This window comes from Hippopotamus amphibius, chromosome 2, assembly GCF_030028045.1.
Source record: "Hippopotamus amphibius kiboko isolate mHipAmp2 chromosome 2, mHipAmp2.hap2, whole genome shotgun sequence".
In the NCBI taxonomy this organism is placed as follows: Eukaryota; Metazoa; Chordata; class Mammalia; order Artiodactyla; family Hippopotamidae; genus Hippopotamus; species Hippopotamus amphibius.
In genome coordinates, this window is record NC_080187.1 from 177,474,794 (window position 1) to 177,491,312 (window position 16,519).

The 16,519-nt window shown below is 43.6% G+C and overlaps 1 protein-coding gene across 1 annotated transcript in view; it reads right to left on the bottom strand.

The window, feature by feature from the left end:
- The window catches only part of RYR3 (ryanodine receptor 3), a 361,967-nt gene that overhangs the window by 12,309 nt on the left and 333,139 nt on the right, over positions 1–16,519 (bottom strand). The window contains 9 exon segments of the mRNA XM_057721476.1: positions 78–138; positions 559–686; positions 1,169–1,211; positions 5,823–5,953; positions 9,015–9,215; positions 10,456–10,542; positions 11,593–11,761; positions 12,898–12,956; positions 14,809–16,139. Coding sequence (XP_057577459.1) covers positions 78–138; positions 559–686; positions 1,169–1,211; positions 5,823–5,953; positions 9,015–9,215; positions 10,456–10,542; positions 11,593–11,761; positions 12,898–12,956; positions 14,809–16,139 — 2,210 coding nt within the window.

A 16,519-nucleotide genomic window follows, 5' to 3' on the forward strand; every position in this document is an offset into this window, starting at 1 on the left:
GCTTGTTTCTTTGTGGCATCTAATGACATCCCTGGACCTGGGGCACAGAATTTTGCTTTCCCAGATGCCATACTTACATTGTCAGTAAAAACAACTCCCAACTTCCAGATATGGTACTTCATATCGATGGAACTCAGCCTAAAGGGGAACAAATCATTTCAAAACTTATAAATGTCAAGATTTAGTAAAGTGTTTAATAAGGGGAACAAATGAATTTTTTTTCCTCTCTTGGGCTTAATAATCTCAATACAGCTCTGAGCTTTATCAAGTTGTATGTGTTTACCATGAGGATGAGAATGGCTGGATCACACACCCTGAAATTTTAATTAGTCTTTCTCTCTCAGCTCCATCAGGCATAAAAGCTGATAAGTCTTTAGATTTTTTTAAAGCAGTGCTCTCCCCCCCATATTTTAGAACTTAGAAGAAACACTTAGGCCACGCCAGAGCGCAAGACAACAAAGACATGATTGTGAGTTTTCCCTCTAGCACAGGAAGAGGACTGGAAAGACAAAGGGTCTAGTCAGCCAGACTTTGGGATTTAACTCTTAAGCTCTGTACCATGACACCAGGGAAGCTGCCTCTGCTTTGGTCTCTTCTACCGGGCTAAAGTCAAGGGCATTTTTGTCCAAACCCAGGAGTTCGGCAATGCGTTCCGCTCCGTAGAGATCTCCATACTTGTTGATGACCTAAAGCAGAGAGGAGTACAGGCTGAGCTCAGGCCGTGCATCAGCACCAGTGTTTTCTCCGGCCCCCAGGTCTTCAGAGCCGTGTTACACTCTGGGCTCTTCCAAGGGGTTGATAAAGACATAAGTCAAAATGCAAAAGGAAAATAAAGAGAAAAAATAACCCCCAGAGAAAAAAGAAGTAGTAAAGACAAGTGAGTGAAAACTGCTTTTCCAGCTATCATTTAGGAGGGGAGAAACTTACTGTGTAGAAAACAGTGATTCTGTTAAGCTGATTAAGGCAGATGGATATAGGAGCTAAGCCCCAAACCTACATACGTTCCTTTAAAACCCCTTCTGTGACTTACTCTTCTTGAGATACCATCATAAAAGCACCTTTACTTTTATTCATGTTTGCATATGGAGAGCTTAAGAAAAAAAATCTACATCTCTCTGGAGGTCATGGAATTAACTCCCCCCAGCCCCCACACCCCAACAAGGCATACCTTTCTCTTTACAAACTTGTCCCAGTAGTTATTAGGAAAAGATCTGAAAAAGAAAATGAAAGGGATATTCTCAACATCAAAGCAAACACATCAAGAAACTTTGCAGTCTGAGTGTCTGGACCTGTGATCTTTTTGGTTTTTGTCCTGCTCATTGAAGAATTCAAGACTTGATTGAAGTTCAGAATCACCGCAGATCTGATTTCTGGTTTCACTACTTTGTAGTGTGTTCTGAAACACTTGGAAAGCTACTTTGCATTTTCTACTTCAGAATTATGGTTAAGAGGCAGAAATTGTGACGACAAACTAGCTAGACGCAGGGATATGTGTCTTGATCTCAGTGTAACTAGAAACCAAACCCTACAAGGAAACAGATGCATTCAACCTTCCTTCACTGAGTACCTACTTTATGGCAGTAACTGGGGTAGGTGCTGGGGACACGGTGGTGGGAAGTATAGACAAGGTCCCTAACTATGAAGTTTCCAGTCTGGAAATCACCATTAGTTATTACATTTTTTTTTAAAAAATGCAGTGCTCTTCCCCTCTGTTCTCCATTCCTGCATAACTCCTGTGGAGTATGCTTTTCCCTGGGGAATCAGATCCCTCTCTCCTTTGGAGGTGGTCCCTATACCATCCCAACTTTAACCCCATGAGGGAACGTCTTCTGCCAGGTAGCTAGTACCTGCTCCACTGCAAACACCTTCTTATTGTTAAAGTCAAGAAAGAACTGCTACTTTCAGGTATGTTGTCAGAAACCATTTAAAATATTTTGCCCCTCTCCAGAATGATTAATCCTTCCTGACACATTCCTTGCGGGTCTAGTTTGCAGCCAAGGAGCCTCTGGCCCTTGGTGCAAGCATTCTTCTGTTTTCCTTCATTTTTAAGTCATAATTGTGAGCTCTGGAACACAACAGTCCCCTATTCTATAGAGGCCACTCAAGTTGGTGATGAGGAAGGAGGGCTTCCCTCTGTTTGTGGACCTCTCAGAAGAATAACCCTGAGCAAATGCCACCTCTCCCACAATAAGGTGGCAATCTTTAAACAAAACAAATATTTTTGATATTTAAAACAATCTTGGCCTTAAACATCCAAATGCCACTTAAAAGCAAAATCAAATGCTGGGCTTAAAGAGTAAACTGCTAATAGATTTTTTCTATGGGGGGATGGAAATAATTATTTTGACTTTCTTCTTTGTCCATTTTTCTGCTGCTTAGTTTTCTTTCATATATTGTATTTAGAATCTAAAATAAAACAAAAATAAGCCAGTCTTCTTCTGTCAACACTGATATCACCTTTCTCTTAAATCTTTTATACAAAATGGTCTGTAACATACAACTCAGCATTGGCCACATTTTGGCATAAGTGGAAAATTCCACAAGCAAGGCTGAAGGGCCAGTGACTGAAGCCTCTGGTCAAGACCCTTTCACAGATGTGGTCTTACTTTGATCTGAATATTCTTGTTTCCTGACCAGTTATGTAAGCGCCTTCAAGGTAGAAAACATAATTCTACTTGGTAATGTTCCTTTAAGTTTCAGATAGGCAAAGAACCCTCAGAAGGGAAATGCATAAATAAGTGATACATCTATATATGAATGGTCAAGAAAACATAAGATGCTCAACTTCTTAGAAATCAGCAGAATGCATAATGAGATGCTATTACACACCTATCAGATGAGCAAATTTATCTGAGGACAACAAGTGCTGACAAGAAGGCAGAGAGCAGGAATTTTCACAGTGTGCTGGTTTAATGTAAATCAGGACAAACATTTGCATATCCTACTATTCAGCAAATTCATCTCCTGGTCTCTGCTCTAGAGAAACTCTTTTACTTGTGCACCAGCTATAAAAATATTCCTTATAGCACTGTTTATAACAGCCACTAGTTGGAAATAGTTGAAATATCCACTGTCAGGAAAATGGATAAATACACGATAATATACACCTAAAGGAAAATGCTACAGTTTTGAAAATGACCAACTACGGCCACACACATCAACCTAGATGAGTTCTTGAATGGGGTGCTGAACAAAAGATTCAAATGACAGTACAATGCATGTAGTATAACTCCATTTATATAAAGTTCAAAACTAGTTAAGTTGAAACCGCGTATCTAGGGATACATACCTAAGTGGTAGCTCTATAAACTAAGGCAAAAGAATGGCTAGCACTAAAGTCGGGAGAGTGGTTGGCTGGGGTCTGGGGAGGATAGGGACCAGGGAGGATAACATCTGGGACTTCAAAGTTTTCAGCGATGTTCCAGTTTTAAAATATACTATGCTTTAAAATATACATATACATGGGACTTCCCTGGTGGCACAGTGGTTAAGAATCCACCTGCCAATGCAGGGGACACGGGTTCGATCCCTGGGCCAGGAAGATCCCACATGCTTCAGAGTAACTAAGCCTGTGCACCACAACTGCTGAGACTGCACTCTAGAACTCGCGAACCACAACTACTGAGCCCATGTGCCACAACTACTGAAGCCTGTGCGCCTAGAGCCCATGCTCTGCAACCACAGAACCCATCATAATGAGAAGCCCTGCATCGAAGAGCAGCCCCCACTCGCCACAACTAGACAAAGCCCACGCACAGCAACAAAGACCCAATGCAGCCAAAAATAAGTAAAATGTTTGGAAAACAAATAAAAATATATGTATATATTTTATATTTTCTTATATACATGTATTTAACAACATAAGAATAAAATTAAAAAAGAAAGCTCTCCATGACATATAGTTAACTAAAAAAAAAAGCTTGTTACAAAGCACCACCTGTACACTGATGGCATTATTGTGAAGAAAAATTAGAGGTTCATTGATCTAAATGTTTTAAAACAGCTGTTCTACTTATATACGCATTTCCCTATTCATGGGCATTTCAGCCACTTCAAATAAATGTCAGCGACTATCCTTGTTAAAACGGTTTAGTGTTCTTGTCTCATTATCTCCTTAGGATAAATTTCTAGAAACTGAACTTTCTTTTTACAGGGACTTTTAGGTCATATCATCTTGTGCCACAGACATAAGCATTAACGATAGTTACAGAAAGCTTACCAAGGAATAAGATTATTTAATATTTAATATTTCTGTACTATAATAACAAATGGTCAGAAATAAGTCTTAGTAGTTTCCCTTATTTTTCCTTAAGTGAGGAGATTGCCGGTGACCTGCAGGCAGAAACAAGCTTTTGATTTGTGTGCTCACAGCTTTTTTTCCCCTAAGAGAACAGTCTTCCCTTTCTAGGGACTATTAAAAAAAAGCTCAGCAGTGCCTTTGTAGAACTGCCTCTCTAAATTTTCTTAAACATCGTTGAATAAGTAGTGTTTTATTCCCCCAGGGGTCAGGGTTGTTGTTTCTAGATGTGCATATTTTATTGGCACAGCCAGGAGTTTCAACAGTCACCTTTGTTTACATATTCAGCACTATTTCTTTACTTTTCTTTCAGCATATAAATTTATCTTGCAACTTTCATTTCCCTATTGTGAATACAATGGCGTTAGAGCATCACCTTTGCTAATGGTGATCATTTTTTTCCTAACTTTTTATTGTGGTAAAATATACATAACTTAAAATTTACAATCAATCATTTGGCTATATTCCCCGTGTTGTACAATATAACCTTGTAGCTTATTTTTTACCAAATAGTTTATACCTCTTACTCCCCGTCCCTATACTGTCCCTCTTCCCTTCTGTCTCCCCACTGGTAACCACCAGTTTGTTCTCTGTATCCGTGCACCTGCTTCTTTTTTGTTATATTCCCCAGTTTGTTGTGTTTTTTAGATTCCACATTTAAGTGAAATCACACGGTATTTGTCCTCTTCTGTCTGACTTATTGGTGACGGCCAGTTTTTAACAGGGAAGGGGAATGACGAACAGCCATGCACCGGGCGCTGTGCCGAGTATGTGATGGTCCATGCCTGAGTCCTCCCAGGACTGTAGGAGGTGGCATTCTCATCCCTCTATTAATGAAGAAGAAACTGAGGTTTATGAAACTTGATTCCCTTGCCCTAGGTCATGGGCGTTTAAGTTATAGAGCTGGCAGTCTTCTACTTCTCTGCCTCTAGAATCAATGCTTTTAACTACCGCATTAGCAATTACACACACACTTACCAAGAAGGCAGTCTTAATCCCACAGGTCTCAACATCCCCACCTAGATGGTCCTACTTTAGCTGCCCATGGGACTGCCTATCAAATTATATTGGGAAGAGTTCTAGTACCAACCAGGCTATTTGTTTAAGGAGAAGGCTTCAGAGATGGTGCTGTCATAGGGCTGCTGTGCCACTTGGGGACTCTGGAGAAGCTGATCAGCTTGCTCTCTGAACCCCCGGGGTCAGGGAGATACTGTATGACTCGAACATGGAAAACCAGATTAAGTAGTATTGTGCTGGACCATCTGGTCTTAACTAAATATGCTCAGCACTTTCTGATAATATGCTCTGTCTCCCATTAAATGCATAGGGAAATATATATATATATATAAATATATATTTAACTGTTTGAGGCACAATAGGCTACTCTGTGAAAAGGCAGGGGAGAAAATGAGTCCCAGAAAACAAAGGAAGGCTTATCTTAATCAGTCTCCAGGGCTGCTGAAGAAGATGTTATCCTATTTATAGTAGAAACTCCTCTTTCTTTTTGGGGTGGGGGGAAACTTACGGTGTGTTGATTACCAAGCGATCCCATTGCCCCTTGATGTCATCTTCAGAAGGCTGTTCGGTGATATACAGACCATCAAACTCCAGCTTCCTGGCGATTTCTTTTTCTCTTTTGAATACCACCAAAGGGACCTAGGAGTGGGAAGACACTGGTTACTCAGAGAAGGCTTTCTAATGAAAGCATTCTCTCCTATGTGTATCTCACAAATTGGCCTTCCAACCTCAGGGCAGCAATCTCTTTGTAGGGGGATTCTTAGGGTGCCTAGTTGTGGGTCCAAGGCTTCTCACTCCTTTGGCTCATATACCTCCCTCTCCAAAGCTGATCTCATTTGGGCCATCCTTTAAACAGCTGATGGTGGTACAAATTAGACTTCTTGACCTGTCCTGGTGAGAAGACCATATTTAGGTGAATTACAGGGCTGAATGAGTTAGGTCTCTTAAAACACTTAGGCTGGAGATGAACCAAGACTTAGGACAATAAACTTCTAGAATATATTGGATAGCTACAGAAATATGGTGAAAAGTTCAACCCCCTTCAATGGCTAGGGTCATATTCATCTCATGTCTACGAAGTTTGATTAATGAAATATGGCTTAATGGTTAGAATGAGAGGATTCACTGGGCTCTGTACAAAGTCTTTTGCTATTAAAGTTTTCTTCCCGACCTTCCTTCCACGAAGAGCTCCTGCCAGGCACACTTATTTGTTCCCTACCGTTGCTTCCCATTCTCTTATAGTTATGACTTTGCTTTTAGCCTAGATACAGTGGCATGGTTAGAGAGACCTATCACAAAAGTGGTAAGTACACAGAAAATGCTGGGAAAATAATCCACTTGCCCCAGTCATCACCAGACACACACATTTCAGAGAAAAGACAGAGTCAGCAAGGTCAAAGGATATGGCTGGAATCCCAGGAAGTGAGAAGGCAGGATAGCCAGAGCTCCACTAGCCAGAAGAGCTTAACTCAGACAGAGCTAGGGCTTCTCATCCACCTGGAAAGCGACTGGTTACTTGGCAACATCCCTGAGACCCTGGTCTTCAAGCTGTTTCTTCTAATAACTCTTTCTCAAATCTCATGACATCCATAAACCTCATACTGCTCCTTTACTTCCAGGACAAAAAGGTAAATTTGGATAATGGTTTGTAAAGAGTTACTGCTTACCCTTTTTTTCTCCTTTATTTTTTTTTAATGTTTTATTTTTAAAATTTATTTTACTGAAGTATACTTGATTTACAATGTTGTGTTAGTTTCTGGTATATAGCAAAGTGATTCAGTTACACATCTATATACCTTCTTTTTCATAGTCTTTTCCATTATGGTTTATCACAGGATATTGAATATAGTTCCTGCTTACCTTTTTTTTAAACAAGGCAACAACACTGAGGAAATAAAAGAATCACGACAGGAAGGTAGCAAAGGCTACCCTTGGGCATTGCACACTGTAGAATCAGTGACTGTCGGTTCATGGATGATGTGGGAGGGGAAGCAGGGAAAGCCACCCTGACTCCTGTCTGCTGTGGGCTGAGGTAACTCTGAATGGCAATAAGAGCATCGTGTTAGATCAGTACTCATCTCTGGGATGTGAAGTATTCTCCTTCAGTCTTTTATGAGTTTGTATTCCCTTGTAAGCAGGACTTCCACATTTTTATTCCCTAGTGTTTCTTTTTGTTTTCTCTAGGTCACCCATGCACCTGCACCCCAGCCGACAAGCTGAGCTCTAGATGATGAACTAAGCAATAGTAGTGAAAACGCTCTAGTGGTCACTATGTCTGGTTCTGAGTACTTTACATATGTTAATGCATTTAATCCTCCCAGCAACTTTAGCGCTTGGTGTTATAATATTCATTTTCTCACAGATGAGGAAACAGAGGAATGGCAGAGCTATGGGTCCAACCTTGGAGGCCTGGCTCCAGAATCTGTGCTTTCATCGTTATAATTCAGGCCTCAGTGTGGCTTAGGCACAGCAGAACAACTGGACTTCCTACGTGATACTACAGTCCACTGCAGGAAGTGAGGGCCACAAGGATAGGAAAAGATTTCCTGGACTCTTCCCAGGGAGAAGATGGCTGGGTATAGAGCCAAGGAAACTTCCTACTTAAGAGAATTAAGTAAAAAATGTAATGAGAAAAAAAAAAATGTGGTGTATCAGAAACAGAACTGCACTTGGAACACCTAAAACAGAATGACTGAAGACTGACATAACTGCAGCGGAGTCTGAAGATGGCCCCGGCGAACTGTGTCTCCTGGTATTCACGCTCCTGTGTAGCCCCCTTCCCCTCTGTGCAACAGTGGACCTGGGCTGGCCCTGTGACTTGCTCGAATCAACAGGATGCAGTAGAAATGGCACCTTGCCAGTTCTGGGCCTAAGCCTTAAGAAGGATTAGCAGCTTCCATCTGTGCTCTTTTTGGACACCCAAGCCATCATATGCAAGAAGTCCAGCTACCCAGCTGGAGAGAGCATGTGGAGAGGCCACAAGGAAAGGGAGATGCCCTGAGTCTACATGGAGAGAGAGAGAGGCCCAGCTACCCCAGCTGAGCCCAGCCTTCCAGCTGTTCTCTCGCCAATGTGCCAGGCATGGGTGTGGGTCATCTTGTACAGTGTAGCCCAGCTGAGCTCCCAGCTGGTTGCTGATGTGGCCACTTCCACACGGAGCAGAGGAAACGCTCTAATGTGCCCAGGCAGACACAGAATCAGAGAGATAAAATGGTTATCATTTTAAGCCACTGAAATTTGGGGGTGATTTGTTATGCAACAATAGACAATGGAAACAGTAACTCAGCTCAGATAGCTAAAACCTAATAATTTCTGAGGGGTGAAAAGCATCTTAATAAAAATTTCAACATAAATTCAAGCCCATCCATTACCAGCTCCACGTATGACTTAGCCTGAAGATTCTGGTTCTATGAAATGTAACAAGGGGAGCCTGAAGTGAGACTCCTGGGACAAGACTTCTCAAACCAGAGTGTGAATACAGATCACCTGCGGATGACGTTCATTGCAGATTCTGATTTAAAAGGCTTGGGTGGGGGGCAAGAGTCTGCAGTTCTAATCAGCTCCCGGGTGATGCCCAGGCTGCGGCCCCACCAATCTCAGTCTGTTAGTAAAGTCTTAGAGAACAAAGGGCTGGCTGGGTTCAGCAATGATGCTTCTTCCTCAAGGAGTCAGGTTAGATGCAGAGTGGCTGACAACTTACCTTCAGGCAGTAATAGCCCACCACGCAGACTAAAGAGATGATGGTGTGGATAATGGCCAGGGCCCGCAATGTTGGTGCCATATACCCCGTGCTCTCCTGCAGGACAAAGAACACCACTGCTTCCTCCTCTTCCTCATCATTAAAGGAATTCCACAGGTTTGCAACGTCCTCTGTCTCTTCTTCAAAAGGCTCTTCGGTGACCTGATCCAAGACACATACTGTCTTAGAAACATCAGAAAGACATCCCCTGCTGGGCTCTCCCCACATGTTTTATACTGCTGGCAGTTGCTGTACAAATAGTAGTGACTCCATATCACTTGATGAGTAAATGAGGTTTTTAGGTACCTTGTTCCTAGGAATCTCCAGGATCTCTAATAATTGCAAACCAAAATTTTAAGAGACAAAAATCTCTCTCTTGAAAACAAGCCAAAAATTTGAAAGTTAGGAAAGATTTACTACATGTTCTACAATTCCTTGGCTGCAGGAGATAATCTTTAAAATGCTATGGCCTGGGAGGCAACTAAGACAAACACGCATGTGCACAAGTGCACACACGCACACACAAAGCACTTCCATTCTTTCTTAGATGCCATTAATGTCCATGGCTTCACTGCCGTCCTTACACAGTGATTTCCAAATTGGCACCTTTGAGGCTGTCACTCTGCAGGTTCAGCTGCCTGCTGGCTGTCTCCACCTGCATGACTGTCTGAGTCACCTCAAGCTCAGTGTAAAGTCAGGCTTCCCCACGCCCCTCTATACTTTTCTACTATGGGCAATAGCAAGCCATTAGTTTATCAAATGCAAGGCTGATGTGGATAAGAACATGTTTTATAAAAATTAGATTTGTGGTTTTCAATAGGGAGGAAGACAGGCAAGAGACAGAATAGCCAGTTAAAGACTATGTCAAGAATCCAGGACCTTCAGCATTCATTAATTCATCCTACTAACATTTCTTATGTGTCTGCAGTGCATAAGACCCACTTACCAATATTCAAAATCATTTATCTTGATGAGTCTCTCTCTTCCACATCCAGAAACCAACTCCTATTAATTCTTCCCTCATAATTGTTCTAACATACGGGCCAACTCTCATGGCTCTTTGTTACCTTTCTCCTCAGGGGAAGAACTGTATTATTCAGTTTGAAATACCTGACAGCTCCTAATATAGGGTCTAGTACATTGCAGATACCCAACAAACATCTGAAGAATTAAGTAATAACTAGAACAAGCCTCAACGATTGAAATGGTGCCCTAACTGGCTTCCCTTGCAAACAGTCTCTCCACTCTCCCGGTTGCTAAAGACGGAGTCCTCTTTTCGAAGTCAGTGTCTTAGAAGTTTCCTTAGATATTAGAGTTTTTACTTGAATTAAGAGCCTCACTCCTATCACTTTTTAGAAAGTACATAGTCTATTCACCAAATAGCCCCTGAATGAAGCATCACCTTGTAAAAGAGCAGGATGAAGTTGATAGCGAAGGCTACAAACAGAGCGAGGAACCTCAGGGTGTAGAAATTCCTGGCCAGGTAGTGCTGAAAAGGAAAGGACAGGCAGGAGTGGAAGAGCTTTGGCAGGGAGGACCTTCCCTCTCTCACACAGGTGACCTCCTCTGATCGGAAGTTTACACAGGCCTAGGGCTACTCTTCAGTAACCACTCACCTAGGACAATCCTGGCCTTCTTACAACTTATTGGGGGGGGGGGGACCAAAAATGATGATTTTTTAAAAAAATTGCTTAGAATGATGCTCAATTTAAACCTCAGGGAACCAAATGCCTAAACACGCCCTCAGCACAGGACTCAAACGCGCCTATGATGAATGTATGTGTGTGTATGCTTGTGTATGTGCATGGGGGGGCACTCCACCCAGGAAGCAGTCAATCTGGAAATTATGAGTGATCTAGGCCCACAAAAGACCCCTGCAGCTCCCACCCTGGCTGCAGCGAGACTGAGGCCAAGCATCCCTGTCCCCTTGTAACTTACAGCCCCCATGCCTCTGCCTCTCCCCTTTTAGGGGGAACCATTCCCATCCCCACTGCCATCTTCCTTGGAAAAATTGGCACTTGAAGACTGGAATGGTAGCTGCTTGGGGAAGCTCTCCCTCTCTCTGTGGAGGGGCTCCCACCAGTGGTGCTGGGAGGATCAGCGACTGTGCCCCAGTGGGTAATTTCCCAAAGGATATTACAAGCTGTGCTGAGGGCTGATGGCGTGTGGAATAACAAAGCTTTTGAGGACTAGCGTGAGACCCTAACACAACACAGGAATGTTCTTTCTGCATGCGGATGATTGCACCACTTCTGAAGTTTTGGACCAGGATGGGCCAAGTCCCCACCTAGCACATATAAAGGAGCAGCTCTCCTGGAGGGAGTGTGGGGCAGAGGAGCTGGAGCCCTTGTATTTTCCCTTTTCCTTTCCCTCCAACACAGAAGGGACAGGCAGACAATCAGGAAGAGGGAAGGAAGCGGAATGAGAAAGATGGGGAAGCACGACTAACCAAAGAGTGAAAGAAAGTCAGTGGCCGTTTCTCTGAGGTCTGCCCGGGCCAGTACCTGCACCCAAGTGGGGCCAGGGCCGGAGCGCTTACCAGCAACTTGGTCTGATAGATTTCCAGCCCTTTAAAGAAATTGGCCATGAAGGCTTCAGGCTTCTCGACTTTCTGGCCACACCGTCGCTTCTTCCTTTTGGTCACGTCTGCCCACAGGGCCTCTGCCTGCTCTTCTTTGGCTGTGTCCGCTTTCTCCCCATCTTCCATGCTGCAGGAATGAGAAACCCACTCAGCACAGAGGGCAGAGGGAAGCTTGGCCCTGGCAGAGACGCTAACCAAATCTGGGCTGGGAGGGAGGGGAGATGTATTACTCCTTGAGGATGGGAACCTCAGGTCTTTATCACCCCAGAATGCCTGCATGTCACCTTTGTATTTAGTGAGTCATCCCCGCTTTGATGGGTCAGGGTCACAGGCAAACATCAGTTATATACAAGTTTGTAGTCTTCTTCCAAAACCTGGCTTTACCAACCTTTTTCCCCTCAGAAATTTTGTCCTTTATTTTCTAAGCTTTCATGGGAATTACCAGTAGTACTTATTCTTCTAAGTTTGTGGTAGGAATTAAATGAGATATTGTATAAAAGAGCTCGGCAAAAGGTCTGGTATGTAATAGTTACTCAGTAATTACCAGATATCACCATCATTAACAGTATATGAAGTTGCTAAGTGTGAGTGATAATTTGCTCGGTCAGATGGTGAAACGCTGATCTACTATTTGGATTATAAAGTGAAGAGAATTATTAGAATGTGTTTATTGAATAGCTGGGGTAAAAAGAAATGTATCCACACATGCAAAGGTGCTCACCATCACTAATCATCAGGGAAATGCAAATCAAACCCACAAAACCTCACGCCCATCAGAATGGCTATCATCAAAAAGAGAACAAGTAACAAGTCCTGGCCGGGATGTGGAGAAAAGGAAACCCCCGTGCACTGCTGGTGGGAATGTAAACTGGTGCAGCCGCTATGGAAAACAGTATGGAGATTCCTCAAAAAACTAAAAATAGAGCTACCATATGATCCAGCAATTTCACTCCTGGGTATGTATCCGAAGAAAATGAAAACCGTAATTCTAAAAGATACATGCACCCCAATGTTCATAGCAGCATTATTTACAATAGCCAAGATATGGAAGCAACTGACGTGTCCATCTACAGCTGCATGGATAAAGCAGACACACACACACACACACACAGAAAAAATGAAATGCATCCAGGGCTTGCACAATATCTGTTTCTTATATTAATAGAAGTCAAGCTTTCTATGTACCACAGCAACCAAATAGCAGTTAGCATCAAGAACTACCCACCATAGCAAGTAGAGCAGTCCATGCTACCAAGAACTTACTCTGCCTTCTCAGACTCTACTCTTCCTTCTGCTTCATGAGCTGCTTTCATCTCTGCTGCCTAGACAAAAACAACAACAATCAGTCAAAATGTCCTCACATAAGTGAGTTCACGGTGACGAGCCACGTCATTGGCCATTTTACTCTCCGTGGTCACAAGTCTCAATGACTTTCTCTCTTTACGCTGCTGCTTTTCTCAGGATCAAAGATGTCCTGCTATATATCGGTCTGCTTTGGAATGATAAGACAAAGATTTCAAGCTTGAAAACGTAACTGCCCTGTTATTATTCAACCCAAAGAAAAAACTTGTGCTAGGACACTGTCAGAGCCCCGTGAGAGTGGTCCTACTGCTTCGTGGGCTCAGAGAGAGATGGAACACAGGTCCGATCCAGAACCCGCTTCTATCCCACAGCATCTTCCGTTCTCTTCCAGCACCCCAGTCCTCCTGATTGATGACCATTGCACTTAGAATAAAATAAATTCAAGCTCCTTACCAAGGCCTATAATGCCTACATGATCATGGCCTTTCTGTCCGTCCTCATCTTGCATCGCTTGGCTCATTTCCAGCACAAACACTCCGACCGTCATTGCTTTCCTGGGTCATTCCAAATCCTTCCCTGCACCAGGACCTTGTCACAAGTCATATCATTTACCTAGAATATGTCTGCCCTGGCTTTAGATGTGCCTGTTATTCTTCAGAATTTGGTTCAGATGATACCACTTCAGATGCTCCTTGAGCACCCTATTTATAGTAGGGCCTACATTCACCCTGTAACGCATGACCTTGTTCATTTATTTTAGCATATGTCACAAATGACAATCATTTGTTGTCTTCTTCCTCTAGAAGGGAAGCTCCATTAAAATGAAAGTGTTGTCTCTTGTTAAAATCAATGTATTCTCATATCCTAGGAACACAGCCTGGCATGCAGCAGGCTTTGAATGAGTCCCTTTTATGTGTCAAGCTCTGTTCCAGGCCCTGGGTCACATGAGGGAGCAAAACAGAGTAAATAAATGAATACTGTCGGAATGCCTATGATTCTGATGCTTCTCTCCCTGACTCTCAGCCGGGTGAGACTTCTCTCCTGCACATTTCCATAGCACCTGACATGCCTCCTTCCTAACAGTATTCACGCCTGTCCTGACTTGTCCCATGTCTATCTTTTCCACTAAATCATAGGAACGATGCATCTCTCGTTCATCACTGTATTCCCAGAGCCTAAAACAGTGATAAGTGCATATTAACTCTTCAGGGAACATTAATGTAATAAATGAATAATGTCTTTGGGCTCTGATCTCCTTACACTTCTCTTCATATTCTCGTTATCACCAGAATGATGCTGTAAGTTGGATGCCGCAACACCCAGAACTTTGCATGGCCAAGGGGCTCTGAATTCCTGCTCTCTTATTCACTTAATCTAGTTGACTAATTTCAAGTCCGAATTGGATAATGGGTGCATCACAAGGATGAAAGTGTCCCAAGCATGATAAAACTCACTGGACACTGTGCTAAATCATGTGATAACATCTGGACCTTTTAGGACACTGCAGAAATCAGTAAGGTCTCCTCTTATGCTATACCTGGTTTTCTACCCTTTCAGTTACTGAATGAACTTGTGTGCCTTGAGCACTAACCTAATAAAGGTGTGGAAGCAAGTTGAGGATCATGGACCATCCTGTTTGAACTCAACAATGTAAACTGGAAGACCACTCAGCAATCAGACTTTGAGACAACCACCTAAGTCTCGTCTCCCCAGACATGGCAGAGCTGGAATTATCAGATCAAGGTCCTTGCAGAAGAGCTGGTATCTAACACAATGTTGGCTCCTAGGGAGTTGGTGTCAGTACTGATTGCAAGGTGGAGTGACAAGTCTTTCTGGGGACAAAGAAAGATGATAGAAGTAAATCACGCTTACCTGTGCTTTCCTTTTCTTCCGTACAGTACTCTCTAATGTGGGGGGCTCATCCTTGCCAATAATCTCAGAGAGGTCACCCAAACCCACTTCGGGCCCATGCTTTAAGCCACCTTCTTTCTTTGAGTGGAATCCAAAGAGATCTGACATCACTTCCGCATCTCCCTTCTCCCCCTTTACGAAGTGCACAAGTTCCGTGGTGATCCCTGGCTCGGGCACTTCTGCCCGCTCAGCTTCCATAGCATCATCGTGGATACCAAACTGGGTGGGGTCGGGCATGTCACCCAGGATCTTGGTGACTCTGATGTTCTTTGCACCTTCTACGAGGCCCCCTCCAAAAACTGTGCTCCAGAGGATCTGAAAGATTCCTCCCAGTATGGTGAAGACCAAGTGGAAGAGCCCCACAAACAACATCCAGAAGAAAGAGAAGAATACCTTTACCAGCTCCTTCAAGGTCATCTTCTTCACCTTCCTGTACTGCTTCTTGAGGTTCCTCAGGGTGGCCCTCTTCAGAAAGCTGGCCACGTGTCTCTTCACTGAGGCACAGGCCACAGCAAATGCAGAGGCACACTCGAAAGACGTCTCCTCCTCCTCTTCACCCTCAACTTCTAACACATAAGAAGAATCTTCATCACCTTCCTCCTGCTCTTCCGGCCTGTCAGCGGAGTCAGATTCCGAGATCTGCGATGCTAACTGCATCTCAAAGATGGTGTCCTCACAGAAGTTCACGAACAGCTCCATCTTCTCTTGCTCTCCACCTTCGTTGACGACATCAAAGATGAACTGTCGCTTAGACTCCTTCACTTGGGGCTTCTCCCACTGAGTCCGACTGGACTCACTGATCTCAAAATAAACACGCTCAATTTTCTTGGCCCCACCCATGATCTCAATGCGTCCCAGGTACGGTTCGAAGTAATTGAGTACACTTTCTGCTGGGTCCAACAGACACTTAAGGCGAGAATCATTTGGCATATGTTCGGAGAGATTTGTCAGTAACACTGCCACGTTAAACCCTATGTCCTTGGCTGGCTCGTGGAACCGGTCTACAAACTCAATGTAATTGAACATGTCACTCTCATCAGCTTCTGCGCACGAAAGCAGAAAGTCAATCTCTGACTGTGTGTACTGTTTTTGCCCTTCCATGGCTTTCTGGAATTCCTTTTTGGAGATGATCCCTTTCCCATCGGGGTCATGTTCCTTGAAGGCGTCCGAGCTGGTTAAGTCTTTAAGTTTCAGGAACATATCAAAGAATTTCAAGATCATTTCTACATTGGCGGATGACTCCACCAGTGTGTCAACCATCTGCTTGCCAATAGTTCCGTTTACCACATTCCCTGTGAGGCAGGTTCAAAAAGACACACAGATACATAAATAAACCCAAGTCACCATGTCACTGGTCAGGCGGATATGTTTAGAAGACCCATATGCCAAATCGGCCAGCTCTTTTCTGACCGTGGTGATTTGGAAATGGGTAGCAGGGAGCAGCAAGCCATAAAGACTACACCCCTAGGAGCCAAGGGGGAAAGAAACGCAGGGAAGGAGGAGATGGCCACGCCAGCGCCTTTTGTCTGGCCTGGGGCCTGGAGAATGGATTCATTACCAGATTATCGGGGACACATAGGGATAAGTGGTGCCCCTCTCATCCCCTGAGACCTAGGAGGGTGCCCAACTAGATGGCTGGCATACACACTGGCAGCCAGATGTATTGAAAAGC